Here is a 20,054-nt window from a genome sequence, read left to right on the forward strand (position 1 = left end):
CTAAACATGTTCCTTCCAGCCCATGAGTCCTGTGTCCCAAACTAAGAGTTGTCAGATTGGCTAGGTAGGCGGGGACAGAGGTAGAAACAAATCACTGAGTGCCTCAGCCTAGCATCATCAGTTACTAGGTAAACTTCATCCTGCCCTAGTCTCTTTCTTAATTCTTTCTCTGTGCAACAACCAGTCTGTATGTGGATCTCCCTAGATCAGTGGAGAGAATATCCCACTATGCCCAGGACTGTCCACTGGTTTAACTTTTTCCTCTCAATGCCCTCCCAAAAGACCTAGATAAGCTCTCTTGTTCCTCAAAGGGAGGTTACTTAGGAAGATATTACATAAACCCTTCATCTGTCTTGTCACCCAGGAGATGGAGGACATATGGCCCTTCTAGGGCAGGTGGCAGAGGCAGGGCTGCTGAGAAGAAAGGAGGCACAGAGAGAGTACAGAGGTGTCTGGCCTCAAAGCAAGACTGCAGAGTAAGGGAAGCAGTTCACTGTAGAGATCAGGGACAGGGGCCTGGAGAACCCTCCATAAGCCTCGACTGCTTCTGCTTTTCTAGACAGTCAGGCTTCATTTCCTCCGCAGCTATAATAACTGCTTTCTGGAGCCAGGAAACCCTATCCTCCTATACTCTGAGCAATGTCAGAGGGTAGACCCCAGGGTAACTCTACTTAAACTCCTTGACAAACAGCTAGGGTTGGGCTGGTGCCCAAAGATCACCTGTTTCCCCCCAAACTCTACACTCCCCTGTGTGTCTCCCCTACCGCTCCCTCTGTCCAGGGGCAGATCCCTGAACTATGAAGCCACTAGAAAAATGAGATAAAGCTTCTCTACTTTTTTTCCCCTGGAAAAGACAGATTTTAAATGGCAATTCATTATTCTATCCAATTATGAACTACACAATTAATGGATTTTTCCATCACTAACTTAAAACTCTATATTGGCTTTCCTTTGCTCCTCGATCAGCTTCAGGACTGCCTCTTTGCACCTTAGTTTCTAAAAGCTGTTGGACTTGATTTAAGAGTAAACAAAAGAGGAGTAAGAGGGAGCCCCTTGACACCAGACTTATCTGCCCTCCCTCAAAGTCCCTGACCCCAAGAGAATCTGATATTTATGAAGAAAAAGGAAAGGAAAAAAAGCATGTACCAAAAATGAATACAAAGATCAATATCAGAAACAAGTTACTCATTTTGTGCAACTAATTAAAATTAACTGAAGCTCTGCCCATACTTCCCAGCCACCCCCACACTCACACCCACCTTGGTTCTATACTCTCTGACTCCTCTAATGAACCATCAAGTGCGTTGAAGTGGGCAGAACATTGCGTGGGGGGTCCAAATTTTGTTGAACTTCTACTTTGTAAAAGATACTGTGCTAGTTAGGTCCATTATATGCTATCTCATTTAATCTTAAAAGATGTGTTAATTGTCCTCATTTTAGAAGTTCAAAAAGGTCCAGAGATTCACACCCAAGGTCTAGAAGCTTTAACGCCTCTTCTTATGCAACTCCCACATGTGCACACGCACATCCATGCGTGTGCACACACACATTCTTGAGTGTGCCCACACCTTCACTACATCCTGGAACTCAGACATCCCAGACAAAAGGAATTAGTGGGGCCTCTGTAGAGACAAGGAGAAAGAGAAGAGTCACAATCCGCAACCCAATCCGTCCAAGACTTATCTTTCCTGTCCTCAGAGTTCCTTCTGCTCTTAGAACCACTGTCTCTTCCCCTTTCTGCTCTGACAGTTTCAAAACTATGTGAATTCTCCCCCCTCACACACATGCTTCCCCTTTACAATCCTCGCCATGAGCCTAACTTTGCAGGAACCAGGTCTTGGAATCCTTTTCAATGTCTACAAAGCCTGGTCCTGGCAGAGGACCGCTTGCTTTGTGGTCCTATGCTGCTACCAGGTGAGGCTCTAGGGAGTGGCAGTGAGGCTCAGCAGGTTCCCTCTCATGTCTAGGTCTCTGCTCTGGCAGTCAGAGGACATGTGAAACCTTCTGTGAGGCCACAGCAGGAAGTGGTAGGAGAAATTTTCACTTCTCCATTACTGTGAAGATTGAGGGAACTTTTTTGAATAAAGCAGGACAAAAAACCTGTGCTCAGTGAAGCAGTTCCTTCCTTCCTCTCCTCCTACCAGCCTTACCATTTGTACAGATATAACTCTGTTTTCCCATCTCCAGCCAACTCAAAAGAATTTTTCAACTGCCCTGTCCATTGTTGCTTACTTGATAATCATTTTTGTAGCAATAGGACTGAAGAAGTTATGGAAACCCACCCAGGTCCCCACATGCTGTCCTTCTTTCACTGGCACTACACAAGGGCCCAAAGAGTGAGTCCTCTCCTTTCCCCTAGCCTCTTCCCCTGACCTGGCCACCACATGCCTGCAGTGGACTAACCCCAGTATTTATGTGCAAAGCACTACAAGGAATACCCAGAGCTAGGAGATAAGGACTCTGCCCCGACATCACTTTGTTTGTGGGTTAGTTGGGGAGTGAGAACAAATACTTATAAATAGAACAGCTTATGTTAAAGCAAGTAAGCAATAAAGCCAGTGGACTTAGAAAAGAGAAATCATCGTGGGCATGATAGATTGGGAGTCCTCTTTATTGAGGAGGCCTGGAGGAGAGCCTTGAATACTGGGCTGGATTCATGTCAGAGAAGAGGACAGCAGTTGACATTGCAGTCCTGGCACATAGCTCCACAAGCTTGGCAATGCTGTGAGGTGTTGGGGAGTAAGGTGGAGGTGGGGGTCCTGCAAGAAGCCTGGGCGGGCTAAAACAAAAACAAGCTACAATGTCACTGTTCTCCTACACTGAAGGAAGTCACAAATGAGGTCTCATGCTTTTCCTGAGAGCAAGCCATAATGATAAATCTCTCCTAGGTACTTCCTAAAGTAGCTCCATGTGAGTTCTCAGGTTCCTCTTCAGGACAGATGGTTTTAACTCAAGCCTTCATTTTATAAACACAAAACTTGCTAAACCAGTCAATCATTTGCAATCTAAAACCAATAGCAGGAGACCACATGTGTGACTTCCTTCAATGTCTTTTCAAAACCCTATACACCTGCACCCTGCCAGGATTACATTACTTGCTCAGTCTATCCCACTCCCACCTTACGACCCCTTATGTCATCTCTCTTCACAAACCCTCTTCCTCATCAGGATTCACTGCTCTAGACCCTGACCCTTGGGTTATAGTTCCTGTAGATAATTCACCATCATTTCATCCTACAGCCAAATTACATTAACTACTAGGAGATATTCTACTTAATTTGCCACCACAACTTTTGAAATATGTCATTTCATCTCACCCATGAGAAAATGGAAACAGAGGAAGGTTAAGCAATTGCCCAGATTTGCCCAGATACTGAGTAACAGAAACATGACTTGAACTTGGGATTTGTAACTCTAAATCCTATACTCCTAATAATCAACTAAAAAATAATTTTAAATTCCCTACCATTTATAATAGCAATAAAAAGCCAAAACATATTTAGTAATTAGCATATGAAAGTATAAAAACTTTATGAAAAAAAGAGAAAACTTTATTAAAGTACATAAACGAAGACCTGAGAAGTGGAGAGAGATACCATATTAACAAATGTCATATCCTAACATAATAAAAAAGTCAATCTCCCCCTACATCTCTAAACTAAATGCTACCCCAACCAAAATCACACAAGATATGGGGAGAATTTGACAAACTGATTCTAAAATGTACATAGAAATAAAGTCCATGAGTACCTTAGGCAATTTTGATAAAGAAAGCAAAATGAGTTTTTGGGGGAGGTGGGGTGATGAAGAATAGAGACTAGCCCTACCAGACAGTAACACATTATTTAAAATAGTTAAAACAATGTCATAATAATTAAACATAATAATTAAAACAAGGTCATACTGACATAGGAACTCACAAACAAATGGAACAAATCTATGCATACTGGGGAGCTTAATATAAAATCCTTGGGAATAAATGGAATATTTGGTAAATGGTATTAAGAAAATAAATTTACTATTTGAGGGAAGAGAAAGTTGTATCCTTGCACCATATAGAAAGTTTCCAGATCCATACAGATCCAAATATGAAAGGAAAACAGTAACACTAAAAAAAAGAAAGCATAGTGGAATATTGTATATGACCAGATAAACACAGGGTAAAGCTTTTTTTTTTTACTTGAAACTATTCATCAGGAAAGAGAGAATTACCTCCTAAATAAGTCCCTTTTTTTTTTTTTCCAAATTAGGAGTACTCTCTCAAAGCTGTTTGGGGAAGATACATTATCCTAAAATGATCTTGATTAATAAATACATGAGAAGAATTAGAATAAAATTGTTTTATGAAATGTGGGGGTAGAAACAGCAATATGCCTTTATTAATATATTACGTTAAAATATGAGATTTTAAATTTGTGACTTACTAACTAGATAAAGGTAGTTAGCAACCATTTGACTATTTCCCTGTAACTTCTGTATTCCTAAAACTTTATATATTGAACTTGACCAAAAAACTTTTAAAATAGTATCATTGAGAAAATGGAGCATCACTTTATCACTTTATAAATTCCACCAAAAATTGTAATTTTCCTGCTTTGAGGTTGGAAAGGATTTCTTAAGATCACAGAAATATAAACCATAAGGGTTTTGACTGCCAAAATTAAATAATTCTATCCAGGAAAGGAATTGTATATAAATTTAACTGAAGAGAGCAAACTGAAAGAAGACATTTGCAGTATCGTATCTATAATGACATAAGATTACTATATAGAATATATATATCCTCACAAACTCACAAGAAAAAGACAGAGATGCAATTTTAAAGTAAAAAGATATGAATCAGCAATTCACAGAGAGAGGAAGCTATGAAAAGATACCCAGCCTCACTAGTAATGAGAAAAAGGCAAACTAAAACAATAAGGTAACACTTTACACCCACCATTTTACCAATATTTGAAAGTCAAATAATCTCAAGTGTTAGTCAAAATAAAGGGAAATGAGAGCTACCTTGCTTTGGTGGTGGGAGTGTAAACTATTTATGATTCCTGAATTACAGAAATTACAAACTAGTTTGGTGAAAAAAATTAACATAGGAAACAAGGCAGCATATTCTTGAGAAAAGTCTGGGTTGAATGCTCTAAGTCTTGGAAAAGTTCAATAAAGATCAATCAGGGCTGGAGGATAAGGAGCAGGTTCCTGGAAGAGGTTGAATGTGAATTGGACTTACAGCATTGGTTAGGATGGGAACAAGCTGAGCAGAGTAAAAAAGGCATTCCAGTGTGAGGAAACAGCAGGGGAAAATGCCCTAAAGTGAAAACAGACTTGGTACTGTCAAGGTAGAGTGAGAAAAACAGATTCATTTCATAACAGGATTCCTGATGGGAATAGGGGGTAATATTTTTTATTAGAAGGGGGGACACCAGACTAGAGAAAGTCCTGAATGCCTCTAGAATATTTAAGTGACAGTATCTTAGAATGCTTGATCAGAGAACATCTCATCTAAGCCCACCATTGGACAGATGAGGAATTTGAGGAGAAGTGACTTGTCTAAGATCACACAGCATAGTAAAAGCAGTTTTAAGGCTCGACTGGCAAGAAACTTCTGGATAAATTGGAAAATCAAAGGAGAGAAGTTGGGAAAAACTAGAAACCAATAAGGAACAGATCTAGAATGGTGTAAAGTGAGAATAAAAAGAAAAACATCTCAGAGGGAGAAAGTACAATACTTGAAGGTAAATTCAAAGTGTGTTTCAGAAAAAAGAAAGAAATCAACAATACTACTAAGTTCTCCTGTGAAAATCAAGATAAATAGTGATAATGCTAAGTTATTGAGCACTTTTTTTAATGTTCCAAACACTATCCTAAGCATTCTACAGATATTAACTTATCTAAGCCTTACAACAACGCTGTAAGGTGAACACCATTGTTATCATCATCCTTTTACAGAAAATGATACCAAGGCACAGAGAAGTTAAGTAACTTGTCCAAGAACACACAACTAAAAATTGACAGTCACAATTGAATTCCCAGCAGTCTAGTTCCAGAGCCCATATTTCTTACATAGTACACATGCTGCTCTTAGAAATGAGACAGTTCAGAGGAAGTGCCACCTTCTCTAAGGGAAAATTGGATATTTTCTCTTAGATTAGACTCTGGTATAATGCGAAGAACAGAGAATCCCTCACGAATAACAAAATAATTTCACTCTTAACCTTAATGCCACCCCGTCCTTCAAAGCAACTCCCAGACTCCAAGGAAAGTGTATACAAAGGAATTTATCACCAACGATCATGTGCCACCTGCTCCCACTATCCACCCAGGACAGCACCGTCACAGTTCTCCTCAAATGGTTCACTCAGGCCAAAGAACAGATCATTTGGAAGGACACATGAATTCTTTGCCCTTTCAGGCTGTTCCTGCTTCACTTCAGGAGCTCGATGATACCATTTTCACAGAACTGACATGGCTGAGTTAGAACAGCACCTAGGGCTTATTCTTCCCACCCAGGAGTTCCTGTTTCCCCGTTACAGTGAGGGTTGAAGGGAGTTATATATTCAAGGCAGCCTATACTAGACATAAACACTTACACAAACAATAACACATGAAAAGAACACGAGCAACTTTCTCAACCATTTTGTCAGCAGATTTTCAGAAAATTGCTCTGCCTTTATTTTGCAGGTATTTTGCGCATACTGAGTAAAAGCCTTCATGTGGTGCTGAGACCAGGGAACAGGAGCTCAGCTAAGGAGTTAGGGGTTTTCCCTATTTCTCTACCTAATGAGGGAAAGCTGTGTTCAGGTTAATGCATGCCAAATTTGAAATGACAACCCACTCAAGTTGAGATATCCAGAAACAAATATCATGAGTTAAGAAAGAAGACACACTGACATTAAGAAATGAGATTTATTGTCTTGAAGTGGGAAGGGATGTAGTTGTGACAGGCAGGACACTCTGGGCTCCCAGTGACAGCAGAGCCCCCAGCTGGGAAACCTACACACACATGTGCACGCATATACACACACCCAGGGGGAGTCCCAAGGACTTCTGCTCTGAGAAGAAGAGATCCTGGGCAGGGTGTGAGAAACCTGAACACCCTCTGTTTGGATGGCTGAAGTTGTTGGCATCAAACTCTGGTCAGAAGAATCAGTCTGAGGAGAGAGAGGGATGGAAGAAAGCTATCAGGGGGATCCCCCTTCTCTGCAAAGGCCTCACCCTGCCTGCAGCACACCCTACAGAAATCAATCTCTCCTTGTTCCCAAATCATCTCCAAGCACCTTTCCTACAGCTCCCATATCACTGCTCTCCCACTCAAAGCCATTCCTGTGACTCATAACCATGTGTTTGCAGCCAGGTCTCCAATGAGGAAGACATGCTTAAGGATCACTGTGCATCCCCCCATGCCACAGCATAATCCTGGCACATGCACACATGCACCACTGTATCTGGCTCCCATGGCTCACCCACCCCACCAGATGACATACCAGCTGAGCAAGGCTTTCGGAAGTAGACGATGAGGACGGTGCCCACAATGATGCCTAGCACGCCTAGGCCGAAGGCCACGCCACACAGCACGTTCTCCAGAAGATCTGAGGATAGTGCATCCTGGGGCACTGGAGAGAAGGGGAAGCAGGTAAGCCTGGAGACCTGGTTGGGGAACCTCCCATCAGGGGAATGACTTGGGCGTCTGGGATGACAAGGGAGAAACTGAGGCACAGGAGACTGAGGTTGGCTTAGAGTAAAAATGGACTAAACACAGTCCAAGTAGAGAAAAGACTTTCCTATGGGTCTATCCCTTTTTCCCCCAAAGGGACCAGACTTCCAGGGAGAAGGTCCTCACCCCAATAGGCAATTGCTGTGTAGCTATCAATCTCATGAGTTACGATGCAGGAGAAAAGGTCATAGGGTTCTGGTGTGAAGTTTAAGTAAGAAAAGGCCTGGAAGCTGAGTCCATCGATGGCTGAGACGAAAGTGGGCCCAACTCCTTCCACAGGGACGGAATGATGCTGCCAGTTCACCGTCAACGTGGGTGGGAAGAGATTACTGACAAAACAGACCAGCGTGTTGGGCTTGCCAAACTCCAGGGGCTTCAGCGTGAACACCTCAGCGATAGGTAACCCTGGTGGGGAGGTTGAAGGGTGAGGGAAAGATGAGACCAGTTTAGACACTACCGCTGTTTTTGGAGGGGGCGTGGCATATGGAGGGGAGGACAGAGAAGGAGCCAGTGGGTTGGGCTTCAGGAGAGGGAGATGAGGGTGGAGCTGGACCCTGAGGGAGGTCTTCTCCCAGGCAAGAACCGCAGCCAGACCCAGAAGCAGAGCCAGATCCAGGGCACTCTGGCCCCCACCACCCCGACTTCCTACAGCGCTTCCTGTCTAGACTTCCCACTGGCATCTAATCACGCACTGACTTCTTGTTAAAGCACAAGCACATCACCAGATACTTCTATTCCCTCCTTCCATCTTGCAGAGCATAGTAACACACGTGCTAATTATTCAGCAGGCATCAATTGGTCCCTCTTGAATTCATCAAATTCAATAAATAGTTTTGAATGCCTACTACATGCTAGGCACTTGTCTTCTGCCCACAACAAAACACAGGGTGTAGACTGTGGTGGTAGTAAAAGAAAGGTCCTAGGGGAGAACCAGAAGGCATTAGAGATGGAAAGTGGGTGTGAAGGGGAATAGCTCAGTATATAGATTGATGAGGTTAAGAATGCAGCCCTCCTCCCTTATCTCCCCAGAAAACTCCTGACCTCTGGACACTGGGATTTTCCCATCAAGTCGTGGGCCTATATCTTGGATCATCATTTGGCAGAACCTTTTGTCAAATGAAATGGCGGAGACATCTCTCGTATCCTGAGCCCAGTCAGCAAATTCAGGCAGGCGAGGCACTCGGGAGTTCTTGGAAAAGTCAAAGGAGAAAAGGTGATCCTCATCATAGGTCTCAGACAGTCCCACGCTGGGACTCCCATCCTGGCAGTACACCGTGTGCAGGAACGTGTGGTTTTGCAGGTCATCCTGCCACACTGGAGTAGATTCTACAAAGGAGACAAGGCAGAATTCAGGGAGGTGGCAGCTTCTTTTTCCTCTTTAACTTAGGAAACAGCAAGGCCTGCTTCAGGGAGCACAGGCAGAGGTATGGTATAACCCCCTTCTGTGTCTGTTATTTGGGCTCCCCCTCCCAATGGGGTGAAGAAGAAATTATAGGATCTCGCTGAACTTCCCCTGCCAATAAAAGGTCATGTAAAAAGGAAAAAAGGTCTACTGTCTAAAGTGACAGATACAGAGTAATTCAGGTGGTTTTGTGTTTGTGTACTGCACAAAGGCACCCAGCCAAGGAGGCAAGAGGAGGCCAAAATCCACCCTGCACTCTGCTCACCAAGTCATGCGTCTTGGTGCAGCACTGCATCCTCCCAAAGGAGATACCTTTGTCCAATTTGCATATGGCCACCATATTGACTCATGAAGGCCATGGACAGGTTTCCCAATGTTAGAAGGAAAGAAGGAATGGTCATAGCCTCCCCAAGCCATCAATGACACTGCCTCACCCTATTCCCAGACACACACAGTAAATTGAAAAACCAGTCTCCAGACTTCTCTTCAGCCACTTCATTAGCAACAGGCCTCCCTGAAAATGTCTTCTACTTCAACCCTCCAGACCTCACAATGTCAGGATTGGGGTAAGTGACCCCATAGCTGCAGGAAATAATCCATCTTCTTTGAAACTCATGGCAGGAACCCCTAGCCGGCAGGAAACCTTCTACCCAGTACTCAATACACTCAGAATAATACACATTTATAGCAAGAGATTATTTTTCCATTCTGACCCATCCTTTACAGAGAAGGAAACTAAGGACCACTGAAGTTAAGAGACTTTTCAGGAATCACAAGGTGAGTTGATGAGAATGCAAAGTAGAACCCTGATAGAGGAGTGGAAATAACATTTGCTTTGTCCAAATCCTAGTTCTATGACTTTTCAACTGTGTGAATGTGCACAAGTTACTTAAACTCTGAGTCTCTTTTTCTTCATAATCTCTGCTTCAAGAGATTGTCTTAAATGGAACATGTAAAGCACCTGTGACATTGGTTACCATCCATAAATAGTAGCTCTCTTTCCCAATTCTGCTATTTCCACTATCTCATAATACTTCCCACTACTTACAAAGCACAGGGCTCTCCTAATGCTCTAGGTAGGCTCCCTAGGCTCTAACACTGTCAGGATGAAGTAAAGGGGCGGTTCTATCTCACCTTCAGGGATGGCCCAGGAGTAGGGCAGCAGCCACAGAAGTTGCAGCAGTTGTAGCAGCGCAGCTCCTTGGTTCTGCCCATGATCCATATCTTCACACCACATAGTATGTAGGAGCTACTGTCTCAACCAACCCAGGTCTCTGTACTCCCTCCCACAGAGAGTAGCCTGAGATCATGTTTGCCCAGCTCACTTCCAATAGCTGCCCTTGTTGTTCTGGCTAAACCAATCACAGAAGTGTAGGGTTTAACATCATCAGTCACTGGGGAGGGACCTGGGTCCAGCAACCTCCTGAAGACTTGGCTCTTTGACCAGGCGAGAGTGTGGCACTAACTGGGCTGGGAAGGCCAGTGGAGAAATGTCTCCTCTTGGTGGAGTTCCTGCTTTAGTTTCGCCTGTAATTGTACCAACTGGCTCTCAGAGCAGTGCCGCCTGGTGGCAGAATGTTGTGGTAGTGAAGCGCACCTTCCCACTGCAACCCCCAGGGCTCTTCAGAGCCCACCCCCTCCTCCCTCCTGGCCCCCCTCCTCTTTCTCATAAAGGTTATTTTCCTTCAAGCATTAGCTCTAATTCATTCTGCAGAAGTATATTGCAAATTTAATAAGTGTTGGGTATTGAGTCCAGTGCTAGAAATACAAAGATGAATAAGGCATATTCCTGCCTTCAAAGAGCTTAAACTCTAGAGGGGAGGAGGGGGGAGGGCGTGGGTGTCATTGAATAAATAATTACACAACAATGTAATATATCAAACAAAACTGTGCCAAGTATTTTGAAAGTACAGTCGTCCCTCGATATTCATGGGGGATTGGTTTCAGGACCCACCTGGATACCAAAATCCACGGATGCTCAAGTCTCTTATATAAAATGACACAGTATTTGCATATAACCTATGCACATCAGTACATCCTCAAGTATAATTTAAATCATCTCTAGATCACTTATAACTAATACAATGTAAATGCTATGTGAATAGTTGTTATACTGCATTGTTTTTATTTGTACTACTTTTATTATTGTACTGTTATTTTTTAGTGGGTTTTTTTCCCCCAAAAACATTTTCCATCTGAGTTTGGTTGAGTCTACAAATGCAGAACCCAAAGATACAGAGGGCCAAGGCTACTAATTTTATTGGGAGCAGGGATAGGTGGGACATAATTAGGCAGGCTTCTAAAAGCCTTGAAGGAAAAACAATTTGACCAGCAGAACATGAGGAAAGAGAAAAATATTCCAGGTCAAGGAGTAGGCAGATGTGTGAAGATGAAAGGCATCCAGAACTCCTCCCTTTGGAGACCCCTATGAAGCTGACATGAATGTTGTATGAAGTTTGCTCATGTGTTCCTGTGGTAATAGGGAGTGGGGGGCTGGGGGTGTGTTAGTCCATTTCAGTTGCTTACAACAGAAATACCTGAGACTGGGTAATTTGTAAAGAAACAATATTTACTGCTTACAGTTTCAGAGGCTGGGAAGTCCAAAGTCCAGGGAACACATCTGGTGAGGGCCTTGTTCTTGGTGGTGGCTCTACAGAGACACAGGGTGTCACATGGTGGATGGCTTGAATGAGAGCTAAGCTTCTCAACTGCTCTCCTTTTAAAGCTTCAGAATCACATCCATTACCACCATTAAACCGTCAATCTATTCACTAGGACATGGTCCTCACAAACTAATCACCCCTTAAAGGCCCCACCTTTCAATTACCATAATAGAAATTCCCATCCTCTTAACACTGTCACAGTAGGAATTAGTTTCTAATACATGGACCTTAGGGGGACACATTCAATCCATATCAGGGAGTGTCATGATGAGCTAGAAATTCAGGCAAGAACCAGATAACATAGGCCCTGTTAAGCTACAAGGAGGGTCTGGTTTTTATTTAGTAGATGATAGAGACATTAAACCTGGGGAGAACACAATTATTTTAGCATTTTAGAAAAATTGTTCTGATATTACAAACAATGGACTGGACCTTAGAATTGAGGCAAAACTGCTGGTCAAGATCTATAGCATATTATATCAAGATAAAAAGTTGCATACACACACACCACCCTCCTTGTAGCAATGTAGCAATAATTTAATTAAGATATGATAAGAGCCTAAATTAAGTCATAATCACAGGAGTTGGAGGGGATAGACTATTGAGATAAGTGCGAAGTAGAATCTAAAGGGTTTGGCTACTGATTAGATGTGGGAAGCTAGGGGATGGAGGAGTCAAGGAAAACACCCAGGTTTCTAGTGTGAGTGGCTGGGTGGGTGGTCAGTGATGGACTGAATTGAAGCAGAAAAAAATGCCATGGGAGTAGGTTTAAAGAGGAAAGGAATGAGTTTGATATTGTACCTTTCAAATTTGAAATGCCAGTGGAAGATCCAGCTGGAGCCATGCAGGGGGCAGCGAGATGTATGGGTATGGATCCCAGGTGTGGGCTGAAGAACCTGATTTGGGAGTCATCAGCACAAATGCTGAAGCAGAGGCCATGGATAAGATCACGCAAGTAGACTTCAGAAGGAGCAGGAAGTGAAACAAGGACATATGTCTGCATGGGTTCAAACCCCAAACTTCATACCAATTGTCATCCAGGATCCAGTCAGGAACACATAACCACTCTAGGTACTTCAGACTGAGAGAATTTAATATAGAGAATTGGTTACAAACGTGTTAAAAGGATAAGAAGTGCAAAGGGGAGAAGCGGGGTGGCTGGAAGTGCAAATAAGAAAGAGTGATATTTGGAAATCAGAAGCTGCCATGTCCCTGAGCTGGAACCCATACCTACACCTGCTGCTGCCCTGTGGGACACACTGTGGTAGTCAGTTTTTAGCTACTGAAAAGGTCTCACCTCCATCAAGGCTAGAGTTATTTAGAAGGTACTTCTGCCAAAGAGGCTGGAGTACAGTATCACCCATTCTTCCTCCTGTTATATTTACCAGCAATGCCAGCCACTGTCACACTGTTAGAGACAGAAGCAGGAAGCTTCTGGGTTTCTGCTACCTTCTGATCTGCCGCCATTGCCTTCTATAGGCAAAGTCTAACAGGAAGCCAGCTGGCTAGGAAGGCTGGGAAATACATAGTTGGCTGATTCCCAGGTGAGCAGTGCAGAACACAGTATAGGATGGTGGGTGTGGCATTGAGAGATAATAGATAATAAGCAGTACACAGAAATACGCTAATTTGTAAGAATCTGGTGGCTTCAGGAGAATCTGGAGAACTAGGAGAACAACGGAGAAGCAGATCAGAGAAATAAAGAGAGGTGTTCCATGAAGGAGGGCAAGATCAGCATTACTGAATTACTCAGACATCAAGGAAGGACTGACAAGCGTCCTTAGATTTGGTGATTATGAGATGGTTGACAAATTTACTGAGAGCAGTTGTAGTGGGAGTCAACTCCAGATTGTGGTGGGCTGAGAAGTAAGTGGGAGGTGAGGAAGAAACTGTCAGTGTACATGCTTCAAGTTTGATAGAGAAGAGAAAGAAAGACAGAGGGGATGGGGGAAGAGACCATGAGAAAGATCTAATGTGGCGGTTAAGTAATCTGAGAAATTAATCTATGTGAATATGGCTCATCAGTGTTCCTCTGACTTTCAAATCCTTATTCCCTTTTAATAAACAAATAACAGCAGCAGTAACAGCCAAAAAGAAAAATAAAAACAACCCCATGACCTCCTGGATATTCTGGAACAGCAATGCATATGTATGTGTGTGTGTCTGTGTCGGGGGGACAAGGTGCCAAATAGGGGTAGAGTTTGGAAATCACTGTAACACTCCAAAAAACAAAGGAACATTTTCCCAATGTCCCAACCTTTGTGGACTAACCCATCAGTAGTTCTGGCAGTGGGGAGATGCAGGCCCTTAAGACCTTAGAAAGGAAGTTTATGACACCACCAGGACTGTAGGGGGAGATATACAACACACAGACACCTAGAGTTCTAAGTCAGGGCTCAGCAAACTTTTTCTGTGAAGAACCAGATAGTACACATTTTAGGCTTTGTGGGTTACCCTGTCACTGTCATGAGTACTCAACTGTGGCACACGACCATAGGCAATAATGTAAATGAAAAAGCATTGCTGTGCTCCTGGGTTTCTCCCAGCTTTTCCTCCCACTTCTGAAGCATCTCCTTCTCAGTCCCCTTTGTGGACTCCTTTCTTTCTGCTACTCTTTAAATATTGGTGTTTCCCAGAGTTCTGCCGTCAACTCTTTTTATTTATGGACAATAAAATTCAAATTTCTCATAATTCTCATGTGTCACAAAGTATTCTTTTGCTTTCCCCTAACCACTTAAAAATCTTAGGCCATATAAAAATAGGTGGTGGGCTGGATTTTGCTCACAGACCATAGTTTATTGAATGCTATTCTATGCATTCACAGAATTAGGATGAAAATCCAAAACAAACTCACCCTTCAAATAAGAACCCCATTGCCCCTTATTTATAGGAATGTCAATCAATTAATGAACAGATTGTACCCCAGATAGAAAAGATTATTTGAGGGCCAGCCCGTAGCTCACTTGGGAGAGTGTAGTGTTGGTAGCACCAAGGCTGCAGGTTTGAATCCCTGTGTAGGGATGGCCGGTTGGCTCACTCGGGACAGCGTGGTGCTGACGACACCAAGTCAAGGGTTAAGATCCCCTTGCTGGTCATCTTAAAAAAAAAAAAAAAAAAAAGATTATTTGAAAGATCTGGGGAAGAACAGGAGAAAGTAGACTGGATAGGAGGGCTGAGGAAGAGGTATAGTAGACACTGCAATTTACTCTGGGTGGGAGGAACGAGGCAAAGTGGTCCAAGTTCTCCACAGAGAGCAGATTGTGGACAAGACCAGAGTAAGTAGAAATATTGCCACCCATCACCAAGACTACAGCAAGGTGTGGTTAACTCCTTTCTCTCCCTCCTATAATTCCGGTATAAATGGTAACAAGTTCAAACATTTATAACTATTCTTCCCTCTATGTAATCTTTCTTCCTGCCAGAACATCCCAACAACCTCCATCATAGATATCTCAGAAATAGTCTTTAATCAGTTTGGGGAAGTGATAATCATGGGCAAGAAAGGAAAAGGCAGCCAGTTCTGCATCACGGTAACTCACTGTCTACTTTGTCATTAGATATGAATGCTTCTGAAAATAACAGCATATCACCAGTAAATCCAGAAGGCCATCCCTTTCTAGCACTACCCCATTTTTTTTTTCCCCAGTGGAGTCCAATTTCTTGAAAAATTTGTGAGCAACTGTGTCCTCACTTTCATACTTGCTGTTTAATCCTTAGCCCTCAACAATGAAATTGTTCACCAGTATTTTTGTTTTGCTAAATCAAATGGACTCTTTGCAGTCTCTGCAACATTTGACACTGTTGGCCATACTCTCCTAAATCGGTCTACTTTTTGGCATCCCTGATGGCACTCTCTTCTAGTTTTTTCTCCCAGTTCTCTGGCATCCTCTTTTAAGTTTCCTTCATGGACTCCCTTCTTTCAGCTATGTTTTAAGTACTGGTGTTCCCTGGAGTTTTGTCCTCAACCTTTACTCTTCTTACACTATACACTTCCCCTGGATGGTCACATTCACCCCCACATACCTTCCACCCATTCGCTAATGTCTTCCAAATCTACCTCTTCAGCTCAGATATTGCTCTGAGTTCCATACTACCCATATACCCAACTGCCTCCAGTCACCTCCACTTGGACATTGTGCAACAGCAGTTCTCAAAATATACTCTTTACAAGATAATAGTCTTCCTTAAGAAATAAAAAACATGTAAGTTTGATTGTAGAAATTTTGTATTTTTAAATTTATGTCAACATAGACATAATAAAACACTAAACACATCTACATAATAATTTTTATTATGAAACAATTTATTACGTTCAATAAGGCTATTTTACTTGCAGGCAACAGAAACCAATTCTGGCTAATGTAAATTTTAAAATGAGGATTTATTGGAAAGATACTGATCTGGCTCATGGAATCAAAAAAAGAACTGAATAAGCTAGCCTCAGGAAGGATAACCTAAGGGATCTTAGCAGTAGCAGTTGAGTTGCCATTAATATGCTCACCTGCAAAGGCCTCCAACCCCTCTGTCTCTCAAGTTTCACACTGCTGGGAGAGATCATCTGACTGGCTAAGCTTGTATTAGGTATACACCACTGGATCCATTAGCTGTGGCCAGCCACAATATCACCTTTTCATAGTAGAGTTATTTCTAGAGAAGAAAGAATCATTATGAACCAAGCAACCACCTCAATATAGCTATCTTCAACATATGGCATCCCAGACAACTGTATAAGATCATCTGAGGCATAAAGATGAGATTAAATCTGTGTATTAATGCTCAGGCAGCATTTCCCAACTAACTGCTCGGATGATATATGTCATATACTTGATGATCTGTGGTCTGTCACGTCTTACCACATATTCAAATTATATTTATGATTCAATGTTAATTTATTAATAAATATTTATATTCTACTAATTTCCTTTGGATCTATGACTAAAATAAGTTGTTTTTTTTTTAATTGTGAAATTCCAAGAGTTTTAGGAGCTCTATGACAGGACTGAGGACAAAGACCAAACACTTTGTATTTCATATTATAACACAATACCACAACATGGATGAACCTTGAAAATATTACGCTAAATTTAAAAAGCCAGTCACAAAAACCCACATATTATATGATCCTACTTATAAGAAACACCCAGAATAGACAAAGCTACAAAGACAAAAAGCAGATTAGTGGATGCCCCAGGCTGAGGTGATAGCTAAAATGTACAAGGTTTCTGTTTGGGGTGATGAAAATGTTCTAAAATTGATGTAGTGATGGATGCACAACTCTGTGAATACACTATGTACCACTGAATTTTAAAATTAAAATTAAATTTTTAAAAGTTTGCTATGAAAAATTTCAAGCATACACAAAAGAAAAGAATCTAATAAACCCCAATGTCATGAATTTCAACAATTTTCAATATTCTAAAATTCCTCCATTCTCATTTCATATAATCTCCTATTTTGCACACCTTTTTTTTCTGGAGTATTTTAAACAAAAATCTGTCATTATATTTCACCAGTAAATACCTCTAAGCTTGTCTATAAGAGATAATAACCTTTCTTTTAACATAACTATAATAGCCTTACCACAACCAATAAAATTAAAAACAACTGCTTAATTTCATTTACCCAATCTGTATCCATTTCCTCCAATTATCTCAAAAATGTCTAAGAGGAGGGAGTTTCAAATGAAAAGCAGATTTTAAACTGTGCCTTTGGTTAAAAAAAAATTGGTGAGTTTTCTATTTTATGTTATGTTTCATAAACCACTGTTCATGGCTCAATAATGAATTCTAATTAAGCATTTGATAGGCAAATAAGTTTAGAAATTGCTACCCTGAATGTATCTCCATCTCAAGATTTACAAAAATGAACTCATCACCTACCCTTCCGAACATCTTCCAACTCCCATTATTTAAGACCTTAGTAAATAACATGACTGTCCACCAGTCACCTGAGCTACAAATCTGGGAGTGATTCTTGACAGCTCCATCTTCCTCAAACTTTCCCATCCAATTGTTCATCAAGTCCTGTCAAGTCTACATCTTTAATATCTCTTGAACCTATCCTCCCTTTTCTTTCCATTCACAGTGGTCCAGGCCTTCATTGGTTTGCTTTTGTTTTCAGTATTGCTGAAACTTTCTTATAATTAGTTTATGTCTCCAATCTTATTATTTTCCACAGTGCTACCAGAGGAATCTGTTTATTATGCACATTTGATCATATTATACTGCACAAAAACCTTCAATGCTTCTCTGTAATCCGTTTTCCCTGGCGTGACCCTTAATAATGTGGACCCTACATACCTACTTCTATATGTCCTTTGAGATGAAGTCTCACCTCCCTCAGGAAGCCTTCTTGGAACCCAGGGTTGAGACTAGTAGCCTCTTCATTATGTTTCCACAGCATCCTGTGCCTGTCATTATTATCATTTTTATTGTATTATTCTCTTCTATTTATGTTCGATTCACCGTCATCTCACCCCCACTGCAAGGTCCTTAAGGGATTGTGTCCTATTCTTTTTTAGATTCCCAGCATCTGCCAAGAAAGCCCACCAACAAGGAACTGCTTTTTGATGAACAAATGGGCTGCCGGTCACTGAAAGTATTAGAACTGGGACTGGAAGAGCCTTCAAGTATTAGATGGTTATGGATCATCCCTTCTAGCACAGACATTTCAATAGTAAATCTTACCAGGCACATCTATGGGCTACTCTACAAACAACTTCACCCTCACTGCCTTCCCTATGCACCCCACCACTCTTTCCATGCCATTCTAGGTCCTTCCCATGCTCCTTGCCAACTACCATTTTCTTCCTACTCCCTGTCACCTCCTACTTCAGAGCAAACCTAGCCATCCAGCTCCCACATTTACCCTCATTCCCAGCTCAGTGTATATCTCTATATTTACATTCATCCTTCCCTTTTAACTACATTATGATGAGGTAGCAATTCTCACACCTGCTCTACAAGGTTAGAATTTATTATCCCCCCTATATAAACAAGAAAACTGTGGCTCAAAAAGGTTCATTCATTTATTTACTTAGTAAATAGTTATTGGCCACTCCCTATGTGCCTGGCAGTATGCTGTACAATAGACACCTGCCATCATCAATACAGCCTAATGAAAATAAAGAGACATTAAAGTAAACATACAAATCTATAAAAACAAATTTTAAAAGGTGCTATACAGGAAAGGAACTGAGATCCATAAGATAGACTAACTGGTGTGGGGAACCTAGTGATACTGAGTGAAATCAGAAGGACAGGTAGAAGTTAGCCAAGCAGAGCATGGGAAACAGAGTGTTCCAGCAGAGTGAACAGCATGTGTAAGGCCTTGAGGCAGGCAATTGGCTGGCTCTTCAAGGAAATGAAGGAAGATCAGTGTGGCTGGAACATAAGTAGTAATTAGGAGAGGACAGACGAGGCCAGAGGCAGGCAGATGTAAAATCACATGAAACCTAGTGGACCACAGTGAGAAATTTGGGTTCTCTTCTAAGTGCAATTAGTTCTGATGCTGCAATTATTTTATTCCTTCTCATCTAATATGTGAATGTTTGCTAGGTTCCTAACTGACCTACCTCCAGTCTCTCCAAAGCCACCCCATAGTGTTGTAGTGGATTGAATTATGTTCCCCCAAAACTCCCTGAAGCTTGAATTGTGTCCCCAGGTTTTATGTATTAGAAACTTAGCCCCCACTGTGACTGTTAAGAGGGTGGGAAATCCTATTATGGTAATCGAAAGGTGGAGCCTTGAAGAGGTGATTGGATTGTAGGATCATGCTGTAGTGAATGGATTAAAAATGGTGGTCAGGGGCACGGTTTTGAGAGCTTTAAAAGAGGAGGAGAGTTTGTCTTATTATCTCTCTGCTCTCTCTGCTTCCACCATCTTGCAATGTAAGACCTTCTGGTTCAGTAGCCACCACCAGATGGACTTTGGACTTCCCAGCCTCAGAAACTGTAAGCAAGTAAATTTCATTTTCTTTATAAATCACCCAGTTCAGTGTACTTTGTTATAAGCAACATAAACGGACTAATACAGTTGCCAAATAAACAAATCCTACAAATAAGTCTTCCTACAAATAAACTTTCCTACAAGGGGTAGCTCTCACCACCCCTCAAAAAAAAATAATTGTCTCCTTTCTACTATATTCAGTCTAAATTACTTGATCTGGGTTTTCAGTTCCTCTATCTCTGGACTCCTTCCCCACACTATAGAAACTGCTCTCCAGTATGTAATGACCCCCAATTACCAACCCAGTGAGTTTTTCCCCCTTCTTCATTCCC

The 20,054-nt window shown here is 41.8% G+C and overlaps 1 protein-coding gene across 1 annotated transcript; it reads right to left on the reverse strand.

The window, feature by feature from the left end:
- Positions 1 to 6,913: 6,913 nt before the first annotated feature.
- On the reverse strand, positions 6,914 to 10,336 carry LOC134379213 (HLA class II histocompatibility antigen, DM alpha chain). Its single transcript, XM_063098399.1, has 5 exons — positions 10,248 to 10,336; positions 8,753 to 9,037; positions 7,838 to 8,116; positions 7,482 to 7,610; positions 6,914 to 7,148 (listed from the first exon to the last, which is right to left on the reverse strand). Exons 1-5 carry the CDS (start codon positions 10,333 to 10,335, stop codon positions 7,144 to 7,146), a joined length of 786 nt encoding a protein of 261 aa, XP_062954469.1. The 5' UTR covers position 10,336; the 3' UTR covers positions 6,914 to 7,143.
- Positions 10,337 to 20,054: the final 9,718 nt, after the last annotated feature.

The sequence above is a fragment of the Cynocephalus volans genome, chromosome 5, assembly GCF_027409185.1.
Source record: "Cynocephalus volans isolate mCynVol1 chromosome 5, mCynVol1.pri, whole genome shotgun sequence".
Taxonomy (NCBI): domain Eukaryota; kingdom Metazoa; phylum Chordata; class Mammalia; order Dermoptera; family Cynocephalidae; genus Cynocephalus; species Cynocephalus volans.

Coding starts and splice junctions, on each gene's coding strand:
- LOC134379213 (XM_063098399.1), bottom strand. CDS start 10,335: ATGGATCATGGGCAGAACCAAGGAGCTGCGCTGCTACAACTGCTGCAA. Junction 9,038..10,247: donor CTCCTGGGCCATCCCTGAAG/GTGAGATAGAAC, acceptor TCTCCTTTGTAG/AATCTACTCCAGTGTGGCAG. Junction 8,117..8,752: donor GAAAATCCCAGTGTCCAGAG/GTCAGGAGTTTT, acceptor CCTCCCCACCAG/GGTTACCTATCGCTGAGGTG.